At 40.6% G+C, this 26,883-nt stretch overlaps 1 protein-coding gene across 1 annotated transcript in view; it reads right to left on the reverse strand.

Annotated features, from left to right (window-relative positions):
* nol4la (nucleolar protein 4-like a) overlaps positions 1–26,392 on the reverse strand; it is a 31,675-nt gene extending 5,283 nt beyond the window's left edge. The window contains exons 1-8 of the mRNA XM_056773265.1: positions 25,761–26,392; positions 14,036–14,188; positions 9,413–9,524; positions 8,002–8,111; positions 4,158–4,311; positions 1,960–2,261; positions 1,640–1,825; positions 1,342–1,530 (exon numbers count right to left, since the gene is read on the reverse strand). Of these exons, the coding sequence (XP_056629243.1) occupies positions 1,342–1,530; positions 1,640–1,825; positions 1,960–2,261; positions 4,158–4,311; positions 8,002–8,111; positions 9,413–9,524; positions 14,036–14,188; positions 25,761–26,102 (1,548 nt within the window). The 5' untranslated portion in view covers positions 26,103–26,392. The remainder of the gene's footprint in view (positions 1–1,341; positions 1,531–1,639; positions 1,826–1,959; positions 2,262–4,157; positions 4,312–8,001; positions 8,112–9,412; positions 9,525–14,035; positions 14,189–25,760) is intronic.
* Positions 26,393–26,883: the final 491 nt, after the last annotated feature.

Below are 26,883 nucleotides of genomic sequence, written 5' to 3' on the forward strand. Positions count from 1 at the left end.
TACAGCGTTGAGTGAAGGCTGAAAATTTGTTGAAAAATCTATTATTTAAGAGCAGTGGTTCTCAATCGTTTTTTTTAAACCGGCCCTGCAATGATGTCTCATGCATTCTCACTTCTTTACAATGTTAAACGTGCTGTCTTCATATGCTAATCATGGTCAACCTGAAACTGATGGGTGCACGTGCTTTGGTTCAGCCTGCCCCTCCCCCCGCACACTCCGTATGTTTTTGGAAACAATCGTAAAGCTGTATCTATCTTCTATAAATGTGATCAAACTAAATACTCTTAGAAGTAACAAAGTATTTAATGCTACTCTATAGGTACTCAAGATTAATATGAGATTGGCAGAAACCCTGTGTGTTACGCCCGCTTTAAGATCCGGTATCATGCTTCTTTACCTCATTTAACTGCTGGCTTCTCATGCTTAACATGTTCAACTTGTTGGAAAACGAGTTGGACGTATGATGTATAATTTCTGTACTTGATACACTCCCCCATCACTCCAACTTGTTCCGGAAAGTTTTTTTATAATTCCGGATCCCCGTGTCGTCACAGGGATCCTATTCCTTTTATTGGCCATTCCTCCGGAAAAGCATGCAAGGCACAAGAAAGAGCCGGCCCACGAGCCAACCATTCAGCCAACCGTTCACACCATTTCAGTGATGGATCTTATATAAATGGTTGATATAAATCTGGATTCATTTGAAACTGATAGATGCCGCGGCCCCTAAAAGATGCCAGAGATGAACTGCAAGCGGTAAGTCAAACTAAGTCAAACGTCTGTGTTCTGTTGGCTATCGGTGTGTACGTGCATAATGTACAAAACACGTGAGGATGTGCTAGCAGCTCGTGTTTTTCCGAAATAATCGTACAGCTGTATCTCTCTTTTATATATTTGATCAAACTAAATACTCTTCGAAGACACAATGTATGCAACACTACTGTATAGGCACTCAAGATTATTATTATATAGATATATAATATTACATAGAGATTGGCAGAAACTGCCTGTCATATCTTTAACATTTTGGATGTCAAACTGACAGTTCAAGTACTTATTTGCTAATGAACTGAATAAGGGTTGTTAATTTGTGAAGTACTGTGCTATTAGTACTTCCATTAGAATCACAACATTACAGTGACCCCTTCAGCCACTAGAGGGCACACGTGTGCTATTTAAATTTAACTTTAATTACGGGCTAAAAAATTTGTCCATTCTTAAAATGTATGGCTTAATTGCACATTACTTTCTAATTCTGTCACAGCACAGAGAACTAGAGCAAAAGTGTGTCTGTGTTTTGTTTGTTTGTGCATATGCAGATCAAAAATCATGTTTCCCTACCTCAAAGCCAACCTTCTTCATGCGGCGACAAGATTTGAGGTAGGTTCGGATACGTTTGCGTGCACGTTCTTGGAACTCTGGGAACTGTCGGCTACAGGACTCAATGATGGCCTGGATCTTCTCTTTGGGCTGCTTTGAGATGGGAACCATTCGGTCCAAATTCTCATCCACAAACAACCGCACGAACATCTGCAAAAAGAGAAATCAATGAGGTCAGGAAAAATGACGGCTGTAATAGATCACCAGTAGAGTTCAATTGCAAAGAAGATATAATTGTCATTAAAGGAGTCAATCTCACGTTAAAAGCTTTGAGCCTTTCAGGGTCAAGACCCTCTGCATCATTAATCTTGTCACTGTCGTCATGGTCATCGTGATCATCATCATCATCGTCAATGACCTGAGAGCGACTCGGGGTCATGTCCTCCGCACACATGCTCAGTTCTGTCTTTACGGAGTCATAGCTTCCTGAGCTGTACTGAGGGGACTGTTGAAAGCCAACGGAAAGACAAAATAATCATCATGGATCTGTACAATCTAAACACTGTTATGTTATGCTGATTATTATTTGAAATATATGTAAAGGTACTATTACTAAACGTTTCGAAAAATTGCACATACCTTGCTACCGTACTCAGTTTTGACGGGGAATTTTCTGTTGAGGTCAGGTGGGAAGGATCCGAGCGTCACCCCCGGCAACAGTCTGTCACTCAGATTGACGGGCTGCTGTCCCTCATGTGAGGAAGAGGACGATGAAGTGTTGCTGAAGTCCAGCGGTGCTGCAGCTCCGTTTCCATTCACCTCCCCGTATGGAACCGTCCCCTCGGATGCAGGAACTCCTCCGGTCGCCATGGCAGCACTGCCAGGCGGAGTCAGTGCAGGGAGACCGTTAGCTGTGCTGCCATTCTCTGAAGAGGAGTCATCTTAAAAGAGAGAGAAAATAAAGACTTTATAAAGTCACTGCACTGTAAGTGCATGTGAGTCCGTTTCTGTTTCACTGGGAGAAGGGGAGGCTGCTCCACTTTTAGGCTGTTTTTTAGCATGAAGGTATGCGTGCGTGTGTGCTTGGTTCTGCATGGCCAGGGGACCAACATTGGGGCCAACTGTCAAACCAGTGGAGGGAGGCAGAGGTGAAGAGGGAGAGACAGAGTGAGAGATGGGATGAGGGGGAATGAGATGGGTGTGGGGCTCTGCTAGAGTGGATGAGAGTATGAGGGGGAAGGGGGAAAGATCATGTTGAAAAAGAAAGATCCTTTTTGTGCTCAAATAGGGGAACGGAAGCAGAAAAAATGAAAAATATGAATAGACCCTATAACGCCTAGGACTCAGAAAGGCCACTTGGAGATGATCAGACAATGACTTCAACAGTTTCAATACTGGGATGGATGTGGTTTAGATTTTTCTATTCATTTTCATAATCAGTGATACTGTTGTGTTTTACAGCAAAACTAAACATTCTTTCAATAAATAGCATGCATTCATAGCATCTTGTTTAGTGCATCCAGAATAAAAGTTTGTATTACATAATATATGTCTATGTACTGTGTATACACACAAAAACATACACATACATTATGTATTTGGGAAATATTTAGGTGGATTTATTTACATTTACCAATAACTGAAATTAATTTATAAATGTTTATTTATTTTTTATATTTTTTTCTTAAATATATACATGTACAGTATGTGTTTGTAAATACAAAATTAAAATGCACAGTACACAGACATACATGCGATTAATCGTTTGACAGCTCTCATTTAATGATTATTGATTTATACACTTCCATGATATATATTAGACCATTCGATCATTTATATGTGTGATATAAATGAAATGTGTGATGTTTGAGGCCGTGATCAGATGAACATCCTAACACCAGAACATTTACTATAACAAGCAGAGGAGTTGAACTTATATACAAATTTGACCATCATTCCTAAAACACTACCACCACTCATTGGTATAATTCTCACAGGGGCCTCCAAAGCTATCCGTCAAGGGTAAGGTGCACTGAGCATGAGCGCTGTCACTTTCTCTCTCCTTATGATGGGGAAAGTGTACACTACACGCGTCTGTGTGTGTGGCCTAGTCATTCCCCGCAGCCCCCTCTCAGCGAGATTACACAGGATTAACCCACAAAGAAGGCGATCCAAGCTGCTTCCTCCCTCTCTACCACCCACAAGACTCTCGACCGTCCCAGCAGCCATTTTAAAAACATCACATCCCCTCCCCCTGCCCCATTCGCCACCTCAGCCCCCTTGCACTTATCTGAATGAGAGACAACACGGGAAGTGAGATCTTAAGCAAGTGTGTTGGATTTAAAAAGGAAGCAAAGTCAACAACAGTGATCCATGCAGTTGTTTACACATGTTATGATATGTGTTAACATAGGATGTTTATCGATTGTTGTCTATCAATAGATTATAACTTGTACATTTGCTCTTGGTTACATGCGAAAATACTATTAACATTGATAATGATGACGATCATGCAACCCGCTGGTTTTACAACAACACAAACTTTTCTCCACATACGCTGTACTACTTCACAGACGATTTTCAAATATTTCCCCAGATATCCATTTAACCTGCATCTGTCCAGAGCGTAATGGAAGAGAGATGCTCGAGTGCTGCAGGAAGAGCTATAATGGGCCTTTACGCACCTCCTCAACATCAGCATTACAGGACACTTATCAGACTCTTAGTCTACGCTAATCAACACCGACAAACATTGGTTTACAGTAGCTGTTATCTTAAAGAAATAAACAGTATATCCACAGAGAGAGTGAGTGTGTGATAAAAGGGTGAGATCATACCTTCCTCTTCTTTAATGTTGGCCTGCGGGGGTGTTGGCATCCTCTCTGTGTATGGGGCGGCAGGGCTGCTAGGCTCTGCAGCTGGAGCACGCTCAGTAGAGACCCACGCGGGCTCAGCCATGTCCAAATCCTCACTGCTTACCGAACTCTCATCCTGTATGTGAGAGGGAGGGGGGGTTAGGGAGGAGGAAGTCAGAGAGCTCAGGATACTCTGTGCACAAAATGAAGCACATCCACTCCACTATTACCTAGACATCACTGGACTCTCCCATGTCCATGAACACACAGTCGAACTATCAAACCTGTATTACCTGTTTAGTTAATCGTGGTGATATCCGGAGGATGTAAATAAACAAATCTTGCTTTTTAACCTGCTTACATTTTAGCAGCCCATTATGATCATATACTGTGCTCTATCCCAGTCTAATCCTTTCTGAGCAAACTCCACATTGGTGAAGGATGGGAGGAGAGGGGTGTAAAGAAAAAGAAGGTGGAGACGCTTAAATAATGAGTGACTATAAGGGAAGCTATTTTTAACCCTGTTGGAGCCAAAGCCCAAAAGATGTACAACATACGAAGCGTTGAAAGAACATGCAAAATGTACACTGAGAATTTGGAGAAAACAGGAAACTAGACAAGATATGTAATGTTATTCCAAACCTGTATGACTTACTTTCTTCTACAGAACAATTTTTTTTTTATAGAAAATACATATAGATATTTCGGTAACAAAAAAACACCAACATTTCTCAAAATATCTTAATTTTTCTGTGGAACAAAAGAGTCATATGCAGGTTTTAAAAGAAATAAGGGAGAATTAATGATGACACAATTTTGGCAAGCTCTGCCCTTTTCCTTTTTTATAATTCTATTAATTATCTGGCTAATAAAGCTCACCCGTTGATTCGCATAAACATGCATTTATATAAACTGTTGACCAAATGCCCCCACATCAGAAAAATAATAACAAGGAAACAATATTATAAACACAAGTAACTATGTCTTAATGTAACAATTCAGATGGGTCTTGGAAGGATTAGTTGATTAAAACATCAATACATCATTATAAAAACAATACAACTCAAAGTAAAGTCATAGTAATCATAATAAAAAACAATCATTGTGAGTATACTGTATGTGTGTACTCGCTGCAATAAGAGCTGGTCCAAGCCTAGCGAATCCCGTCGTGACCCTAGCTGTCACCTGCACTATAGGCGTGAACACACCTCTATACCTCTGCTGTTGTCATGACGATGAAACTGTAAGAAAGTTCACAGCTGTAAAATTCTGCATCTCTACTTTATTTATCTTTATATTTTCACATCTCAGCCCCTCCCTAAAAACACCCACAATGCACTGCTCTCCCTGTGCCATCCATCTGTTCAGATCAAACCCTCACGATGGCATGTGGGCTAATCTTGTAGCCAGTGCCGTTTAGACAAACATCCACCCCCACCCACGTGTACGTGTTCCACTTCCTCAATTTGTCACAAACAAACCCCACGTTTCACTCAAACCATCCCCCTTTCCATTACCCTCCTGCACACACTTCCTGTCTTTCTCAAAAGCCATGATTTTAGCTTTAGACACATTGTCACCTTCGGGATGCAATAAAATCTTGTGCTGAGTGCATTTTGCTGTCTTGTGTTGATGTATTTGACATAAAAAGAAGTTTGATACCTTTTTAAAAGAATAAAAACAATGGGACTTACTCACATAAAAGCCCTGAACATCTAGTACTCTATTCAGCTATCAATATAAAAGCAAGTTTTTATTATTTCATCAATGCATCCCTTTTCTTCTACATCACGAGTCCAAAAGAAGTCTCTATTCCCACACGCAAGGACAAATCAAATACGGCCTCTACATGTGTCCCTGAATCCCTGTTTATCGTTTCCATGGCAACCTGAAGAGCGGAGAGGGCTGAAAGAATGTAATCATCCAGTGGGGCTCACAGAGAAAGTGAGAAATGAAGGTGTGTAGATGGAGACGTGTGTGTGTGAGAGAGAAACACACACATTCACACGGCAAAGAAAAAAGTCACTCTGATTTCAGCCCCAAACCGTCTTTGTGAATTGCCTCTCCAAAGATCAGCAGTAACATGTTAAGCTATTCAATCTATCAAGAATTGCACCGCTAACAGGAAACTGGCTTGAGAACCATCTCCTGAGACTTCAAACAGATAAACTGATTGACACAAATGTTCTGATGTTACATAAGATTTAAGTTATCTAAGTTCTCTATTAGTCAATTTATTTTGCACCAAAAACTAATACATTACACAATTTAAGGCAATGGTTTAATACAAAATAAAAGTATCTTGTCCTATAAGATTGATCTCATTGTAAAAGCAATATGGTTGTGGAACAATAGGAGGGTCACTAAATGAATGCACAATTTTCAGTTATGGGTGAACGGTCCCTTTAAGTATTTCATAAAACCACACAGGCCTGTTTTTGGTGTATAAATAAACAGCTATATGCACGTTATGTGGTGAAATTAATGCAGGAAAACCATTAACTGCAATAATCGAGGACCTTGATAAACATAAACTTCAGCTGTAAACCAACATGCAAGCATGTCCAAACACACACACACACACACACACATATCTGTATGTTGTAAACATGGGATTTACAGAATTATCCTCATGAGAAATTAGGCTCCCTATGAGGTTTGTTTTAGAGGGCTGATGTGTGCGCTGTTGGCTCCATTAGGTACCAAGTGGGGCATCAGTAAAACAGGAAACGAGAAGGAAAATGAAAAAGATAGAACCAAGAATGGCACAATACAGTGGCAGGTAAAAAGGTGAACGTGTCCATGTTTTCAGACTATAAAACAATAATAGGGATGATAGAGGGAATAAGACCGCGTAAATAGACAGAAATATCATTGTAGACCAAACCATAACTCATCCCAACCCATAAAATACATATGAAATGTATAAGTCAGTGGGTAATAAATAAGTGCGTTATTTAACCCTATTTATTCTAATCTTCATGTGCAACACAAGCCAAACTGCTGTCTGCCAACCGACATATTATTGTCATCTCTCACTCTGTCCGACTCAGGACTCATTTCAAATACAAACTAAAACCTTTTTCAGTTTCATAGCCACAGTGGTACAATAGCGCCCTCTACCCGCAGGCTTGTAATATATCTACTCTTATCCTACTGCTATAGTTTTCTACAACTGATTGAAGGTCTTACAACTTAACACTTAAGGGCAAAGAAAGGAATACAGAATGTCAATTAAAAACATTTATCAGCCAAGCAACATGTAGCTTTAGATGCTTTTGACCTAATAATGTTTTGTAGAAGCTTATTAACTGCTGATGGCTTCTAAGCCTCTTTAATTATTTTATTCTCTATTCTAAAAATATAACTATATAATTATTTTCAGTCTAATTAATTTTATCTTTCTGGAAGCATTTTTTTTACCAGTATGAGGGTAGTATGTATGGACCACAGTGCTATTTATATAGAAAAGTGACCCAAAGACACATACATCTCTTGCTATTCCAGGCATCCACATACACCGTTGCTGAGGCAACCATGTCTTTAAGAGTTTACCTTGACAACCACACATAAGGCCTTGTCGCAGTTTCTTTGATTGGGTGACTTTTAAATTCTTTGCCTAGAAACTGAAGCATATTTAACATTATGCTATCAAGTCAATATAGAGCTCAATGTCAACACACCTGGTTTTATCTTAATAAGGTTTAGCATTAGGAGCTGTCAGCAAATGCTCAGAAACATATTTTTGAGTCTTAAAATATGATCTCATCAAAAATAAACCAACAACTTAGATTGACAGTACAGCACAACACTCTCTCTCACATACCTGCTCATTGGTGGTCATGCACTGTAGTTTCATCTGTTTCAGATAGGTGGCAGTAAGAGGCATGTTGTAATCAATGAGGTCAGGCACCAGAGAGGTGGGACGGTCATTCTCTGTGGATAAAAAGGTGGTGGTGTCACACATTTAAGGAAATGACTTAAAAACATACAAGATACACGGATTTATAACTACGTGGGGGTGAGTAAACTTTCCTTTTTGACGTGTCCCATCAGTCAGAAAATAGTATTTTCTTATGTAAATTCCTTATGTAAAAAACACTTTTTGAAATATTACCATTGAAACATTTTTTCAAGTCTTTAGAAAGCCAATATAGTCCAATTCAATACACGGTACATAACTCAATTATGTCCACTAGAGGGCGCAATTGAGACGGAGCTTTAATAGACCTTGTAGAAAACCCCCTCGGGTCTTTGTTAAAATCAAACACAGTAAATGCAGACAGGCTTTTTTGTTTGCACACAAATTCTCTGACTCTGACATTATATAGTGTGAACAGTTTAATCTTTAAGCTACAAAATTCTGCAGTGAGCAGCTATTGCCACTACATTTCAGTCACCCGTGGGCAGGAGCTGATCAACTAATTCACAATTCAAAGTTTGCTTAACATTCAATCTGTGCTCTACAAATGTCGAGAGAGCAGATCTCCCCCACACGCCAGTCTGCATGTGCATGGGAGGAAATCAAGCTTATCTTTGGCTGACTGTGAATTAGTCACATCAGTCTGTGACTAATGGTAGACAGACGTCATGTCTGCGCAGACAGCTGACATGCGCAGCATATGAACTATAATATGTCAGCTGTGGGAAAATGACCTAATCCATACAATCAAATCTGAATGTATGTTAGAGTGAGATGCTTGGAAATTACTACATAAGCGTTCATTTTTAAACAGTATGATGATTACAAAGGAGTTTCAATTTTAACAGCAGTACTGTTACGGAATGCTAGAATGATGCTCATTTTCAGACAGGATGCATATTTGAAGGTGAAATGCAACATCAAGCACCATTGGACAGTCTGATATGTTGTGTCTTGAAGGACTGATTGCATTTTTCCTTCAGCGTCATTTGTGATTAGGCTTTTTTGTTTATCTGATGTTCACGGTGGGACGTGCGTGGCTAGAATAATCTATGCATTAATTACACAAGGCCTGTACAAGGCCAGTTTTACTCTTGCCTCTGTTTAACTTAAAAAAAGGGTGCGAGTTTAATAAAGATGTTACGAATCTTGTCTGTCTAATTACTGTTAAAGGGGAATCCAACCCTCAAAACTTTAATTAATGATAAAATGATCAAAAACAATCAATTTAATGAGCAGGGAAATGTCTTTTTTAATGTTGCATATTCATGCATAAGGCTGAAAATCATAAAATACATCAAATTTGTCAGCTGACCTTTGAACTCTGCAGTGCTGGGGTTGATGTGCATCCTTTTCTGGCATTCTCCGCAGCTCATCAGAAAACGGGTCACTGCCTCACGTGGAAGAAATGCATAAGTCTCTGCAATCTGACGAAAAATGCAAAGCGCAGTCAGAAATCTTTTTTGATAGAGATTAAACATCTGGAGGAGCAGAAAATTACAGTGGCTGTACTGTAAATTACTATCACACGGATATTAAAGCCTGTGGATAAACGGATATACTAGATGCAACATAGAAAAAGGTTTCTCAATTAAATTTGTATGAATAATTGTAAATCAAACCCAGATGGCATATTTAGGAATAGTAATTTGTATTCTTATGGGTGGTAAAATGCTATTATCATCCAAACTCAACATGTCACCCACGTGTGAAACACAGCATTTATATAAAAATGTGAACTGTGAACACACAGAGAAGACCACAGGCCAGCAGCAAAAACATATTTACAAATCTTAGAATTTGTCTATAAACTTTGGGAAAGTTGTATATGCAAATATTCATAGCGCTTGCGGTCCTTCAAAAAAACGCTTGTCTCCATATTTCCTGCTTTTTAGTTTTTGCCATAAATCATTAGTTTTAGTCACCCTTTACGCTCTTCACTGGGTCTTGCAAATATCTAACCAATAAAAGTATTAAAACATGCTTGTCGATTTCGACAACACAGTATTCTATACTGAAAAACAGCGAATTTGGACACCCGAACACCCGAAGGACAGCAACGATACCCGTTTTTACACTTGTTTTGTTTGACTATTGACAGCCCTACAGTGTTTCATATACTACGCCTCCCTCTGTCTCTCTTGTGTTCTTCTCATGGTTTTTGTGTGACCTTCACACAGAGAGAGAGTGATCAAGCACAGCCACCCCGGCATCACCCCCCCCCCCCCCCATAGGGGGCACAGAGTGAAAAGGCCACCCGGGGAAAACTGTACCTCCCAGAATGCCATGCTCCCAAACTGCCCCCTCCTGCCAGACTGGCAGGGCTAGTCTATGTGGTATGCTCGTGATATGAGACCTGACAGCAGGGCTCTCCAGGGCACTGGCTGAGGAGAGGAGGTGAACGTTGCCCTAAGGACATCGTGCACCGCCCTGCCACCCCACAACAACCAATACACACATGCTCGCACTCCAACATCTTTTGCATCTTCCTAATATTAAGAACCTACAGTATAAGGTCCAGGACAACAGTGAAGTCTTTTTATCTAAAAAAAGAAAGAATTACAAAAGGCACAAAAATAATCCAGATGTGACTAATAAAGCAAACGTCAAAAAATTATGATGACGCTTTATTGATGACAGATTTACTGATGTCATTCTAGAATGCTCTTTTCACCGTCAGGTATGCTTATTTTATTCCAAAGTGTCAAAGGGTCTTCTAAAAGAAGGATTATTGAAGTCATGTCAGTAGTATTTGGCCGGTCATGTGATCACAGCATGTCTGCTCCCATGAGGCCTACGTAAATTTTGTATTTTTATTTGATCCACTGTTAATGACTGCAGTTTTTATCATATGAGTGAGCGTGCATTAAACGTTTCTTTCAACTATTCATATTTTTCAACTAATTCATTTCTTTGTTTATTCAACTTTCTAATTAAAAACATTGAGATACAAATCAGAAAATGCTCTCATATACTATAATATTTTGAATGAAGGAAGTCTGAAACATGTTTTTAAATATATTTTGTTTATAACCACCGGTTTTCATAAAAGCGAAAAAAGTCATAAAGTAGAAAGATTTACTGTATCTTTCAAGCTGTCTCTAAAACAGCCAACAGAACAGCAGCCTCAATAAGTATTAAGGATAAAGTCATGGTAGAAGTATTTTTATAATTCAACCGATAACATAAGTGAAACATCTGTAATCTGCCAAGAGATATTGCATTCAAAGTTTTGCTGTTTTGGGGATAATGCATGTTACATCTACATCTTTGTCAAGCATACACGTGAGGACTATAGGTGATGTGATTTTTTCGTTATTTTAAGACATTGTAGGCCCCTTGGTGGCTGCTTTGTGTCTCTAAAACCTTACTTTCAATGTGGCATAATGTCACCAGATCACAAATTTGGAAGTTAGGGCAGAATTCGTGACAAGATCATGGATGTACATACTGTAAAGATTTTGTAAACCACCAATCATAGTCGTTCCCAGCTGATTACAACCAATCAAAGTCAGTTCTACCCCAGCGTAACAAGATAATCAAAGACTGCCTCAACCAATCACCGCTGACATTTAAGGCTCACAGCCAATCAGTGGGAACTATGATCTTTGCAATGTGCAATGTGTGCCAAATGTCAATAACGGAGCTGTCAGGCAGTTAATTCCTTTAATTGGGTTATTATAGAGCTTAGTGAGGTCTAGAAACCAACACCTTCACACAACAAGAAGTCACAGCACAGGGGAGCGTAATCAAGCAAATACTGTAGGTAGGTACACACTCTCTGCTACTTCTTAAGATAATGTTAAGCTTACTGTGTTTATGCGTTCTGATTTAATTAGATCAAACATTAAATGCCTCACTAGATTGTAACTCATATTGACTTTCCCTAATTAACAAATAAAGGTGACATAATTTAATAAACCCTATCTTGAATACATTTAAAAAGGTACAATAAGGTGTATTTGTTAACACTAGTTTATGCATTAGCTAACATAGATTAACAATACTACTACTTCATTTATTCATCTTAGTTTATGTTATTTACTAAAACAGTTTTATTAGCGAAGACTATTAAAATTAGTTAATGCACAATAAACAACTGTATTATCTTTAGACAACGTTAACTAAAACAAATGCCAACATAATTTTAGCTAGTGCATTTAATAATGTTTTCAAATACAACCTCATTGTAAAGTGAGAAAAACTAGAATTAGAAATAATATATTTAGTGTGACTGTCTCTGTAGTGTGTTACACTGTTTGTAAGTTACTCTGAATAAAAATGTCATTGTAAATGTTAATTTTGGTCTGTCAATTCAGTCACCAGCTTCTTTTTTCATTCACCAATGTTTTAGATAAAGGTGAGTCAAACACGCATGCACACGCACACATACACGCATGTATGTTTTATTATCTCCATGGGGACAGTCCATAGGCGTAATGAGTTGTATACTGCACAAACTGTATATTTTGTCCCCTAACCTAACCCCTAAACCAAAAAGATCATAGAAAACTTTATACAGTTTTAGATTTTCATAAATTATCGTTCTGTAAAATTTATAAGCTTTTGTGCCCGTGGGGACCTCAATTTTGGGCCCCACAGTGACCCAGGTCTCCATGAGTTGGTGCGCATTCAGGCTTAGGTCCAAACTAACACATAAAAACGTCCACACACACACACACAGATAGCTGCCTTTCAATATAAGATTGCTTTAGATATACTCTTTATGAGCGCAAATGGAAAAATTGGAAAGAGATGTTTTGAAGAGAAGGAGAAATTGTGAGGGTGATAAATACAATACAGAAAACTGTCTGAGACCCATACATTTTAGAGATGTCTGATTCCTTAGACATTCAGAAAGGGAGGAGAGAGAGAGAGAGAGAGAGAGAGAGAAGAGAGAAAAGAGGCTAGATAGGTACAAATGAGAAAAATTGTATGCGGGGTAATGTACACGTTGACTCAAGTTTAGGCCAGATTGGTCGAGTTTAAAATCTTTTACGGTCTTTTTTATGGTCTTTAAATTCTTGTCACATGATTTTTTGTTGCAAGAGGAAGAAAAAACATATAGCCTAAAGTATATTGCAAATAAAAATATAGCAACATCAGCAGCTTCTATGGAGCACAGCAGGGTACAACTTTTGTAAAAAACAAAGATGGATTGTGAGAAAAGTTTTGCTTCTCCTAGACAGCAATGAGATTAAAGGAGACTCATCAAATTTTTGACCCTAGAAAAGGACAGAAACACATTTATGTGAATCTATTTCTTTTTATAAGAAACATCTGAAACGAATTTGACACCTAAATGAAACATGATAACTCACTACAAGAGTTCTGGGCCATGAAAGGATAAACTGTAATTTTATGCAATGTATTTATTTTTCTCAGGTAGTGGGCCAGACAAGTTTATTTAAGTCCCACGAAGCACTTCCTTTCACTGGGTTTTTTTCACGTTGGAGGGTTGTGATGTTGACTTTCATTAGTGGGTCAGACAGTCTCAGGTTTCAAAACATTCTATCTAGTGTTGGTTTGTTTTCACAAACATAGCTGGGTGTTCCAGAAAAGGCTGGCCACTGGTATACATCACAATAAATCTGTAATGTATGGTATATTATTTAAAGTTTAGCGTCTATAATGGCTAACAGTGCAACAGGTGTGTCAAGATTACGGCCTGTCCCCATTACAGTTAGCTATGCAAATGCTCTTTTTCAGCGTTGGTTGTGTGTGGCTGTAAAAAAATGTCGACAAAAGTATAGATTTTGCTTTATGCTACATCCCATCTTTCAGAAGAATAAAATATAATGACAAACGATGAACTCCTTTTGTTCCATGACATGTACTTCAATTTACTTGTATTTAAAAAATAAATGGTTTAGTCTCTTTTTTATAAGTGCATAATTGAAAAAGCAATTATGTAGTAGACTCAAGTGCTGTGTCTTACCGCCTTGTAAGTCTTCTTCTGACCGGCGTGTTTGGGCGCTCTACCAGGATCCGCCCCCATCTCCACGTGCATGGCATAGATGATATCAAAAAAATCCTCCACCACGGCGACCCGCTTCAAAGAACTGTCCTGGGTTCCCCCACCATCTGAACACTGCATTGAGAGATAGAAGGAGAGAGACAGAGTGGAATTACATTACATTAAGGGCAGTTAAATAAAAAAATCATTCATGCTTATACTGTTCATACTTTATTATGAGTTTAATTATATTTTCAGGTCTTCATGATGCAAATTTGTAAACTCTGGGTTAACATCCTTATACAGTATTAGTATGAGGTCAATAACATTGACCAGATGCTGCAGTCTGGTTTGGTCGAATCAGGATTCAAGAGTCACTAGGCGCTGACATCTTTATAGGTGAATGTTTTCATATCTTTGAGTGTTCACATATTAACTTAGTCCTGGGGTGCACTCTCCATATTTATGCTGATCTCAGTCGCCTAAACAGCTTCTTGGATGCGTGCATTGCTGCAGGACTTTATGAGTCTCACCACTGGGGTTATTGTGACTGTGTATAAGGCTAAGTGAGTCTCTCAGTGTAGTGTATTATTCAGACTTTCATTGATCTGAATCTAATATTAAGTCCTCCACGGCTCAAGTGCTATTGTAAAGAATATTGCTTCAGTTTAGATCTGTGTGTGTGAGATGGAAAAAAGTGTGTGGTTGTCAAACGCTTTCCTGCAGCATTTTAAAAATAACTGCTTTCTTTGCCACAGACACACACACAACCAGCCCCACCTCCCACCACTGGCACCTTCAACCCTGCTTTCCATAAGGCTGACCCTGTCGCTATGGCAACCACCAGCATTCTCAGGCAGGTGTGTGGGGCAGCAGGTCATGTGACACCTGCTGTCTTATTCCGGGCCCAAATGACACCTGGCCTTTGTCTTTTTCATCTGCCTATCTTAAATAAAGTTTCCTGTCTAAGTTCACTTAGCAATGTGTTGCTAATGTCACGGTGTTTACACTTTTGGGGGAAATCCAACAATTGGCCTTCAGTTCACTGCACAATGAATAACGATTCAAAGAAATTACACACTTCAAGTTAAACTCCTTTATATTTCACAAATATTTCACACATCTGTACTAGAGTACTTTTGGATTAGGTTATTGCTTTTGTGCTTTAAGATTCTATAATGGAGACAAATGAAGTTGTTTGTATTTGTTACCTGTTTAATGCAGGCAGCAGGTGTGTTGGGGGGGTGTATTTGTGCATGGAAGCAGTAGAAAATGTCCTTCCTCTTATCATTCTCTCTCTCATTCTTATAATGTAAATTCCTTTTTTGATACCCAGAGGGCCGAAATGTTTTTTTCCATTTCTCCACATTTTATTTCTCTAAAGCCTTTTCTAGGATCATCTTTTACCTCTTTCCATCCCTTCATTCTTTTCTTCTTCTGTCCCGTTCCATATTCCCTTTCTCTCGCTCCCCCTTTCCCAAGTGCCAGGTAATGAAGGTTGCCATGGCAACTAAAACCAGCGCACAGAGCGGGCTCGCTTTAATCCAGGCCCTCTCCATCCGCCCTTCTCGTGGATGCGCTCCCTTCCTCTCATCATAATTATCACTCTTATTATGCCATGATCAGTCAAACATGCACAAACCTTGTTTTCCTGAGCTCAGTCACGAGGAGACCATGCCGCATCTATAATATAGAATGTACCCGTCTCTGTCTCTCTGCCGACCAGAGAATTTTGCAGAAACATCCCTCTAGGACACAAGATGCGGGCTGCTCCCATACCTCTGAGAAATCTGTGGCGGTAGACAGTGCTTATTTGAGCCTTGTGCCTCGACACTCTCTGTCATACAAACATCTCAGCTCGATTGCTCCTTTCTGGTTGCTTTCACACGTGCGATCACAGACACAAACATTTCCTCCACAACCCCCCTCTTTCCCCAATCTGAGGGCGCATTACAGTGTGGGACAGACTTGTGTGGGTGAATAAACTAGGCCATCAGGACCAAGGCGATCTGCTCAGCCTTATCCAAAATGGCCTTACCAAACCCTGATACTGTATAGACGTAAATGGGTAGATGACCATTAAGATCTCTTTTATGCTAGTTTATATATAAATATTATAAATCTAAAATATTAACAGTTTGTTAACAGTTTTGCTGTCACACTATAGGACATATACGATTTATTTGTCAACTACCCAAATATAGGCCAGTTCAGTGTATAATGTTTGTGATATACAATAGATGTCGTAAAGTTTGGAATAATGTACAATCAGCTGGTTACATAGGTGCAAAATTAATGGAATGCATGGAATTCTCTTGTTGTTTCTACATCAGCCCTAAATTAACAAACTGCTCTACAGAGTGCGTTTCGTAAATACGTTATCTTCATTGGCAAAGAAGTGAAACCGTGACCACATCTTCGTTCTGTGCCAGCCACCATAGTGCTTTGAAACAGAGGGTTGGAGTGAGCATTGGTTGCAATTCACAACCTCACCACTAGATGTCGCCAAAAAGAAAAACAAAGACGGCAAAATGAGACCTAGCACAGCTTTATAAAATCTGTTGCTTAGGACGACGTTAAACAGTTGGCTAGTCCATTAATACCAAAATGTTATTCCATTCCACAATTTCCCTAATTTTGCAAGCAATGTGTAATAAAAATGATAACTATTTCAGAAGCCTTTTCTTGTAAATTAAGTAAATGGCGGACCGTTACTAATTCGATAAACAGTAAGCAGTTGTGGGAGCAAGTACAGCATGACTCACAAACACAGATAGACTGTGAATGTTTAAGCTTAAGTCATTAAGCCAGAATCCAATTCTCAGGTTGAATCGGCTCTCTGTTCCTGACGTGTAGCAACAGCATATGTGTTTGAACTGAATACGGGTGTTTAATCATTAAACCAATGTAGAGTTGAACTAGAGTGTGTGTGCGCGTAGCACTCGTTGAGGGGCCTAAAAGTGCACGATTTCATCATTCTCTCATCATTTTTAAGAAGCGCTGTGAATAGTCAGCAGTCGCAATCAGCATTTCCCTTTTAAAACTCCACTACAGTGTATCTCTGTTTCCATCCCTCTCTGTCGCTCTATCTTTCTCTTCTCTAGACCCGCGATGCCTTTGCGTTTTCCAGATGTGGCATATTTTTTTCAATCCCCCTTTTCTGTTCTCTATCCCATTCTCGTTCTCTCTGCTTTTTCTCGGCCTTTCTTTCCCTCTCTCACCCGTCCCGCTCCAAACAGCTCTGTTGCTAGGAGACTAGAGGGGTTGATTCGGCAAGCGGCCACCCCCGACCCCCCCACCCCCTCTGGAAGTCGTGTGCGCACACACATCACAGTGAAGAGTCGTACACACACAGGGCAAGTGAAAGGAGGGGGCATTAGAAAGGAGGCAGCTGGGTCACACACACACACACATGGGCCCTAGCAAATATTTACAATGATGATGGTAAAGAAGAACCGATAGACTCGAGCAGTGCAACCAAATGCGACGCAAACTGGACATGTTGGCTGCAAGCGATGACAGTGACACACACACGGATGAGACCCTCAAATTATAGGTGTTTGGAACAGAGCTAATGTTTTACTCTTAAGCCAGATGTTGTTATGCTGTAATGTTCACATGCAGAAAGTATAGTGCACTAATTTCAGTGAAAATCATAAGTCGGATCTCACCGCTTGTCTTCGAGCCTATAAATTTATGATGAGATATCATTCATGTATATCTTAGAAATAGTTTGGGGCGACAATCTGAAGTGTAATCGCAATTGTAATTGTGACTTCTCCTTTTTGGGGCACCGCTAATTATATAGGAGTGATAGTTGCTCGAATGATGTATGATCTCAGACACCTAAACACTTAATATCCAACAGTATAATTATGAATTGGCTTGTTTGTTAAAGCTGCCATAACACATTAAAGTGATACCGCGCCGGAGGGAAAACAGGGGTGGGGGGTGATATTTGTATAACAGTGTAGGAGCCAGTAATGTTTGTGTGTAAGCGACAGAGAGAGGAACTGTTTCAACGATACTGCCGATTCAGATCAGCTCGGCGCAAATCTGATAACAGGTCGCTTCTTAAAATCGCGGGAGGCCAGCACCAGGTGTGGACCCAACATATCATAGATGCACGTTATCTCAGCATGAGGTTGGGATTCAGAGGAGGTTAGGGTGCAGGAAACTGTGCGTGAATTTGTGCATGTGAAGGTCAAGGAAAGAAGGATGAGGTGTAATCCCTCTGTTGCTCTCCTCTCTCCACGTCTCCTTCCTTTTTAGTGCAACCCCCCTCCACAAATTGTCTCCAATTCCCAGCCACTGTAAGTTCACAATGCCCCGCTATTAAATCCACATTACGGCTGTCTATTGCTACTTCTCACTCGTTCCTCATTCCTGACCCTCCCTCTTATTCAGCTCCTCGTTCTACCTTTCTCTCTCTCTCTCTTTGACAGGGTGTGTCGAATGCTCTCAGCTCCACGTCTGGGCGATGCTCATCCCAGCTCCATCTACTCCCAGTGCTTGCGTTATCCGGGCACACAACTGATCATTAACTGTCACCTGCGTTAGCCTGTAACCACACAGGCCTTTGGCCTCTATCAGAGCCAACTGCTGAAACCATATTGACCCATTACTAAATGTATAGATGTGGTTGCTTAAACCAAACAACAGGAAACAAGACACTTGTTTGCATATTGGTATAGATGTGTTTTGTGCATGCTCTGGGGTGTCTGCTTGTGACCCTGGTGTCATGGTGTAATCGTGGGAAGGGGAGGAGGGTGCAGACAGTGAGACAACCGGACAGGATTGCAACGCTAATGAGAGACTGCAGCAGTTAATTACAAAGGAGAGATAGAGAGAGAGAGAGTGGCATAGAGGGTAGGGAGGGAGGATGTGAGGAGGGGGTGATGGAGTGAGACACTCTTTTGTCCCAAAGCTGCATCCTCCCAGAATAGAGATGGAGGCTTTTATTCCCTCACACACACACATATAGGTACACACACACTCTGTGCCGCTCAGCGAGGCGATGTGTACCGGGACTGTGTCTGTGTGTGGTAATATGTGTAGGTGTGTAAGCGTGTGTGTGTATTTGTTGGATCTTTCTTTCTCTCTGGTAGGGGGAAGGCCCTGGAGCCAGTTAAAAATGGTGTTAATTTCTTCTCCTATGGGAGAGGAGAACAGTCTCTCCATGGCAACAGAGAGAAGGAGCCAAGGGGAGGAACACCAGAGCAGCACCATCCTCGACCCTCTCTTATCACACACACAAACATATAGTACACACAAAAATAAATACATATAGGCAATATACATGTGCCCTAAACGCAAACTCATGCATGTGATCACATACATTACCACGAGGAAACCACACAAACTACATCTATACTTCTTATGGATCTTCAAATTCCTAGCTGTCCAGGAGAATAATAAGATCAGGCACATAAACAAAATGTGAATGTGGATGCAAATTTGTAAGATAATGTGAGAGATTAGAGATACCGGATCAGATCACCTACTTCTGAATGAAACACACATTTCAAGTAGGAAAAGTTGTCACGTTCAACACCAAAACTGAAGTGGGTCAATCACGCAGTGTGCGTGTGTGTGTGTAATCAGAACAGTTCTTGATGAATCTAGGCACTAATGTTAGACATGGCGTTTTTTCTGATATGATTTTCTGGCAGCTAGTTACACAAACTTTAAATGAAACAAAGCAACATGTTGTTTAAAATGCAAAGGCCTGAAGCGGGATGTAAAATGCACGGCTCTAACTGAGCAGCATTTAACTTTGGTCATTCAATATTTCACCTACAGTAATAACACACATTGGCATTTAATAAGTTCACATTTTCAGATGATTCTTGAGTGAGAAAAAGGTAAATAAATTTTAGTTGCTGCTGGAGGGCCCACATAGATCTAATCCATCTTTAAATTCCCCACTAGACTGCTTAACAAAGATTTCTATTAGTAGGTAAACAAATCCTTAAGTTTTGACTAAACTTCATGAGGTTGGACAGTGAACTAAGCTGATGTGTTACGTTTTATTGTGGCTAGGGTAGCCGAACAAAATTACTATAAGATTCCATTTTCAACAGGTTTTCCACTTTTCCCATCTGCTATTGGTAAAAAAAGAAAGAAGATAATCCCACCCAAACTAACCCAGCTAAATGCTTAGGTCAGTCTTGCTTTAATAGGCACCACAGAAGCAGTGTTTACCCTCTTGGGGGCAAATCAAACTAAAAATAGCTTATAGCCACATTAAACTGGGATAGAAGGAAGTATTTTACCAAAATTGTGAAATATGTCTGTGCCTGTGCTAATAAACAATATGAGATCTAGAATGTTTGTATATGTGGATGTGGATACTGTTGCTGGACTATGTTGCGTGCGGACAGTGTGACTGTTTTGTGGACAGGACAGTCCTGTATGTGGGATTTTCATGTCTAAGCCTGCTATTGCAAACGCATCATGCAAAACTGTTAGCATTCATGCAAATGTCTGGTAGATAAAAGGCCACTGTTGAGGCAGAGGAGGCGTGTGTCTTTGGGTTTGGAGGGGGAGCTGAGGGACGGTCTGTGTGGAACCCTTTTTCTGCAGATACGCTCACTAATTAATCACTTATCATAATGAGATTTTTGCCTGTTTTTTCATCAGCTATATGCTAATAATGGAATGGAGAAGTGGTTTGCTACAGTATAAGTCCTTCTTTCTCTTGTTTGAGTGTGTGTTTATTTGTGTACTCCTGTTACAGCTGTCATTTGCGTGTTTTTGAGCTCAATGCCCGGAAACAGAAGGTCCTTTAGGATGTTTGCAGGACGGGCGACAACCCCTCTTCAGCATTTTTCGACACGGATAAAAATATATGTTTGTGATATTTTACCCTTATGATATCAGTATCAGTTGGATTTAGATAAGTTGGTTAATTTGGAGTGACATTTTACACATGAACATATTTGGGGAAAATTCCAAATTTCACCACATATTTTGCATAAATTATTATCTAACTGGTGTGCACTAGACTTTCACCACAAAAATATAATAACCTCAGAAAATTCATGTTTCATCCTGGCATGGCAGAAAACATCTAGAGACTACTCCTTTCTTTTACTGGTCCCAAAATTCACTCATCTGATATCCAAGCGTTTCAACAGATATGATGCATTAGGTTACAGGTATGATGTAAGACACCAAAGATTTTCTGAAATAACTGTTTGCTTTTGTATCGACCCATCATCCTTCAGTAGATATGACAGAATGAGTGAGTTTCGAATGCTTGACCAGAACATTTCAACAGCTCAGAGAGTATGAACATGATGCTCAAGGTTCTCTTGCCATGGGCCTGTACCGCAGAACGCAGACTAAACCCCCACACTGCCAGATACACGGCGATGAGGATATTTCTGTTTCCGTTGGCATAGCAACAGAAAGCAATCATTTCCCTCACTTAAAATCTTGCAGCATTCTTTCTTCTCCTTTGCCCTTTTAATAAGGCAAATCATTAAAAAAAGTCAACCTCTCGCTGGACTCTTTAGCAGTTTGCGAAAAATCGACTTCGGATGAAGGGGGAAAACTATTGTGTCAATGAAAAGTAGATGAGGGAAGTGTCTTTGTTGTGAAATGTATGTCAAAGGAGTTTTACACATACAGACAAACACTTAATGAATTCGGAGTGGTCGCAATCCGGTATCAGATTGTGTGAGAGTGTTTTTGCTCTCAATGTAAGCCACAGGACATAACAGGTGATAAATGAAGTTACACCCCCTCAAAAGAGAGAGAGAGAGAGAGAGAGAGAGAGAGAGAGAGTTAAAGCAACAAACAGAAAGAGGATCAAGAGAGAGAGGGAGAATATTAAAGTGATACAGAGAAAGAGTTTGACAGACACAGAGCAGAGCAAGCTTGTGATGCCCTGCAGCTGAATTCAGCACCACTCTCATAAAAACAAAGTCTACAGTGGGCCTGTGACACAACAGATACATATTTAATAGCTTTATAAATGATCTGTACGCTGTGAGCACAGTCAGCACTGATAGTATGACACAAACATACACACTAATCTCCTCTCTCCATCCCAGCTCTAAACTGAAGAATTTACGGCTATTTAACAAATTGTCAAGCACATTTAAATAAATTCACCTTATTTTCACCAAACTGTAAAACAGTCGCCTCTCTAAGCACTTTCCGTCTGTTCTTCCTCTAACTCTCTCTTAAAACCACACAGGATACCCCCCAACATACACACAAACATACAGTCCACCACCAACCCGGAGCAGCCCCTTGCTTCATCTTTCTCCCTCCTACTCGCCCCCATACACTGAAACTTGGCACACCCATGGAGCAGCTGCATCAGAGAGGCCCTCCTTCGCTAAACCGCATCCCTCACTGCACTGCCGTTTCAACCCACAACATGGCACCCTGTAGCCCTGGCACCCTGGGCATGGTGAAAGAAGAGAGAATTGAAACACACTTGGGAGGGTAAAAGATGGATAGGAGAATGTGGAGATGGGAGCAGGCAGGGAGCACCCTGGATGAAGTCAATTTTGTGTTTATTACTGATGATAGAGAGAGAATGACTGATAAGAGACATAGTCACCCATACTACTATCTCTTCATACAGAAATAGCTCTGTCTCACACACACAAACACACACACAAAGAAGCAGGAAATAAAGTACAAGCTGAAAAAATTATTTAATAAAATATGCTTATACAGTACATAGAAATACACCTAAGATTCTAGGTTTTATTATACATTTACAAATACCTATCCTGTATATTAAAAAAACAGACTGATTTACAGTTGATTTATTGTTTACGACATACACAAATCAGAGTGGAACCAGAGATCTTTGTGCCACACTTTGTCTGTATCTTATTACTGTAAAAGGGTCCCTGGTTGACTCAGTTCCTCTTATAATTTGGCTCTGTTCTGTTTGTTCTGTCTTTGTTTGTTGTCTAATTTGCGTATATAGAGCAGGTAGGGGAGCATCCCCTACTGTTTAATCCTTAATGAGATAATAACGCTGATGTGAACATCTCCCTCTCAATGTGTTTGTGTGTGTGGATGGTTACACTTCCTTGTTTTTGGACCGTTGTGTCATGCTGATTGGTGAGGGTCTCTGCAGAGTTGGTATTAGAGGAAGTGACATCAGCTTAAATTCATTGCCCTTTGTGTGAAAGCAGTCACGTTGCATATTTCATTTCATGTAAACTGTGAGGGCAGTGAATAAATTATTAGAAATATGTTGATATATCTTAACAATTTGAACATTTAACATGAATAAGCCCATTGTCCTGAAAACACAATGGCCAGATCCACAAAAATGTATTTAAAATGTGTAATTAGACTCAAAACCTATAGCTCTTGTAGCCCTGCTCTCCCTATATATTGCCATAGATCAGATAACCACATGGCAAAAGTGGTCATCTGTATGACTGACAGACCGTTTGAGCGATGTAGTATGTGTCATAAAGTGACAGGAGGCCTTATTAGGACACAAAGAGGCTCCAGAGAGGCTCCAGATGATTGCTGAACAATATAACAAATGTGGACATTAGGGAGCTGTTAAATTATGATTATGAAAGCCAGTGTGAACAGACCTGAGATCAGCCACAATTTACATGTCCTCAGAGAAAACGGGAGAACATGGAGGGTGGAGACATGTATGTGTGTGTGTTGGGGGGGCATATTTATCAACAAGTTATTCTTGAATGCATTCATGAACTCCACACTGACATTTATCTTTATTTCAATACGGGAGCATTTATGTTCACATGCTTTATGTCCGTTCTTTGGGTAGTTAGGACCACACATCTGTGTGGATGTTAAGTGTGGCAAGAGTTGTTACTATGTTCGGAGTTCTGCCTCATTTCTTTTTAATACAGTCTTATGAATTAAAAGCACACTGGGAGCTGGCTGTTAGGAGCTGTCAAACGGTTGCATAGCAATTATCTACTTACAAGGATTAATCAACACAAATTCAGCTTTGGTTGTTTAAAAAAAAAGGAAAATTTAAAATTAACGTAATTTTTTTGTACAAAGTGATCAGGAGATCAGGTGGTTCCTGCTGGCATGAGAGCTGACCCTGTTTTCTAATAATCAAATAGCACAAGGATTTAATATGAATACTTAATACTTATCAGGTACGACCGGCCATTAAAAACAGTTTTGTCACCATTGTTTTTAATTTACATGCTTATTTCCACTGACGTGTGCCAGTCTCTGGGGAGTCAGTCCCCCCTGGCTGGCAGACAAAGGTCTGTTGGTGGGACCCCTTGAGGGCAACACTCAAAATGGTGTCTGTTCCTGACACTCTGAACACAGCATTATGCAGAAGCGCTAGGAAAGACCACCCAATGTCTCCAGCACGTATATCTCAGCCTTTACTCTGCAATAAATACAGTCACATTTGCATGATTTTATTAAAACAGCACATTGTTTCTAAAAGCCTTATGTTAATAGGTTGTGAATATTTATCTCAAGTAGGAATTGTTAATAAAACTATTACTGGCCACAAAACTGGATCTTTAAATTCGCCCCCAGATCTTCGTGACCAATGCTTTTTATGCATTTAAAATAGAAACATCATGGTTTATCTTCGTTGAGCAGATTTTGGGAGCATCAAACTGATTGCAAATGAAATACAACACTGATTTTGTTCTGCTTGTCTTTCTCGGGGTGAATTCTGTCATAGTCCTGGGATGTGCTAGCATTCTGGAGCAGAACAGGTAGGTTACCAGAGCAACGGGTACCAACCGTCCGCTCCGCCCTCATCCGGCACAGAACAATGCAAGTGCTCGTCCTCTCCAGAATATAATAAATTAATTAAGCGTAGCAGACGCGTTTCCACAGTAAAGACGATTTCACATTATACTTGCTACATTATATATGTGTATTTTTTCTCAAATGCACGGGTTAAGGTTCTAATGATACATTGATAGCGAAGCGTGAAAGAATGTCAGCGCCTGATATGCCCACAGGAGGAGGATGGTGCGCGAGACCCTCAAGTGGTCCAAGAGCAAAGTCCCTCAAAGACCCATTCCAGAACAACTGAGCAGCAATCTATCATACAACGCATTTCACAAAACATCGATCATTTTGATGGTGTTTAAACGTACATCATATCGCCAGTCCCTCGGGCAAAATTTCCTCTTGCGCGCGTACCACGGCATTCCCAATTATTGGGTACACCAGCTCACCATACGCGCGCATCCACCTGTCATCGTCCAGTCACGATAAAAACAGTGAAAAACTGCGCTGTGAACCACGTTGTCTCAATCAACATTATTGTAACTTGCTGGGACGGAAAATGGTCACGTTGTGATTTTCTTTGCCATCCCGTCAGCAGGACAACGTCATGCTTATTCGTCAGGCGGTGCGTCTCGGGCGAGAAACCATTACTACACCGCCGTTATTGCTGCGAGGGACCGGCGTTGCTATGGCAGCCATCTCTCAGAGTAAGACTGTTCTGCCCGGTTGGGGTAAGGGATGTAATGCTCCGTCAACCCTCGGTGACAGAGAGGTGTAAGATTGAAAAGTTCCGCACAGCAATGTGGGTTGCGCGCATTCTTTGCATTGAATGAATCAAACAAGGATACTGACTAAATGTGTCAATATATTGGTAGGACCGTTTTGGGAGTTTACGTCTCACAATCACAGAGACAGTTAACTTAGAGTGCTCACATGACACTCGTGACTGTCAGAACAAGGAAAAAACACTTACCGTAGTCTTGACAGGGACGTACAGGACGGGCTTCCCCGATGTCTCTTTCTTGTTGTGCTCGCCCAAGATGTTGCTGCCGACCTGAAACCCTTTGGACTTCACCCAGAATTTGAATTTGGCATTTATGTGGCTGTTGTCGACATACACGCCGTCAGACTCTTCGTTTTGTAGCAGGGTCTGCATAATTTTGTTGTATTTTCGGCGGGTGACGGTCTTTGTTTTACCCGAGTCCCCGTAAGTCCGGAGACACCAGTCCTGAAATTCGCTGAACATCTCTGCCTCCAGCACGACGGGACTTCGGCTCCTTTTCGTTAAATCCGTGCATGGTTTCTTAGTTGCCATTCCTTCCCCTTTGTGAGCCGTGCCCCTTTACGAAAACGAACGCAACTACAAAGCTTACTGAAAATGATAGAAGACTCCCCCTCCTCTCCCTGTCCCGCTACGAGCACGTTAGCTTCGGCACCGGTGCTGGATGTCCACCTCCGCTAAACAAGCGGAAAAAGTCGTTTGTGTGCCTGTTTCGGGCAACCGCACACCTGTTAGCAGAGACGCCTCGCCTACTGTCCCAAACCGCAACGGCAAATGTCACTTGCACACATCATCCGCTGAGGAACTGAGAGAGGGGGCTGTCCTACCAAGCGGGTATCTCCCACCTGTGCGTAAACGGCTCGAGAACCTGTATAAGTGGAAAAAACATCGATGGCCGATACCGAAAATTAAAAAACGAGGACGGATATGTGTCCAGTGAAAGATATAAAGCTCTGCGTAATGGAGTTGAACGTCGCACTTTAAAAACGACCTGGCTGAGGCGACGTTCTAGTATGGGATACGGCACGAGCCTGGCGATGTCAAAAGGCGCGATATTGTTGGCTAAAATGCTTCAAATTCTTATTTATTATGAGGTTTGGTAACAAAAGATCCCGGGGTACAATAGAGTGCGTTCACGAGCCCCCGTCACGCGCTAGGACGGTCCCAGTCTTTCCACCTGTTTGAATCGGACCTTCGCGTGCAGCGCTGACAAGAGCAGCGCGCTGCCACGCTAGAGACCGTCCTTAATATACATTTCTCGTTTGTAATCCTAAGAATTTAACAGCTCTTTTGTTGTAAAAACGTATGGTGGGTG

This window comes from Triplophysa dalaica, chromosome 18, assembly GCF_015846415.1.
Source record: "Triplophysa dalaica isolate WHDGS20190420 chromosome 18, ASM1584641v1, whole genome shotgun sequence".
Classification (NCBI taxonomy): domain Eukaryota; kingdom Metazoa; phylum Chordata; class Actinopteri; order Cypriniformes; family Nemacheilidae; genus Triplophysa; species Triplophysa dalaica.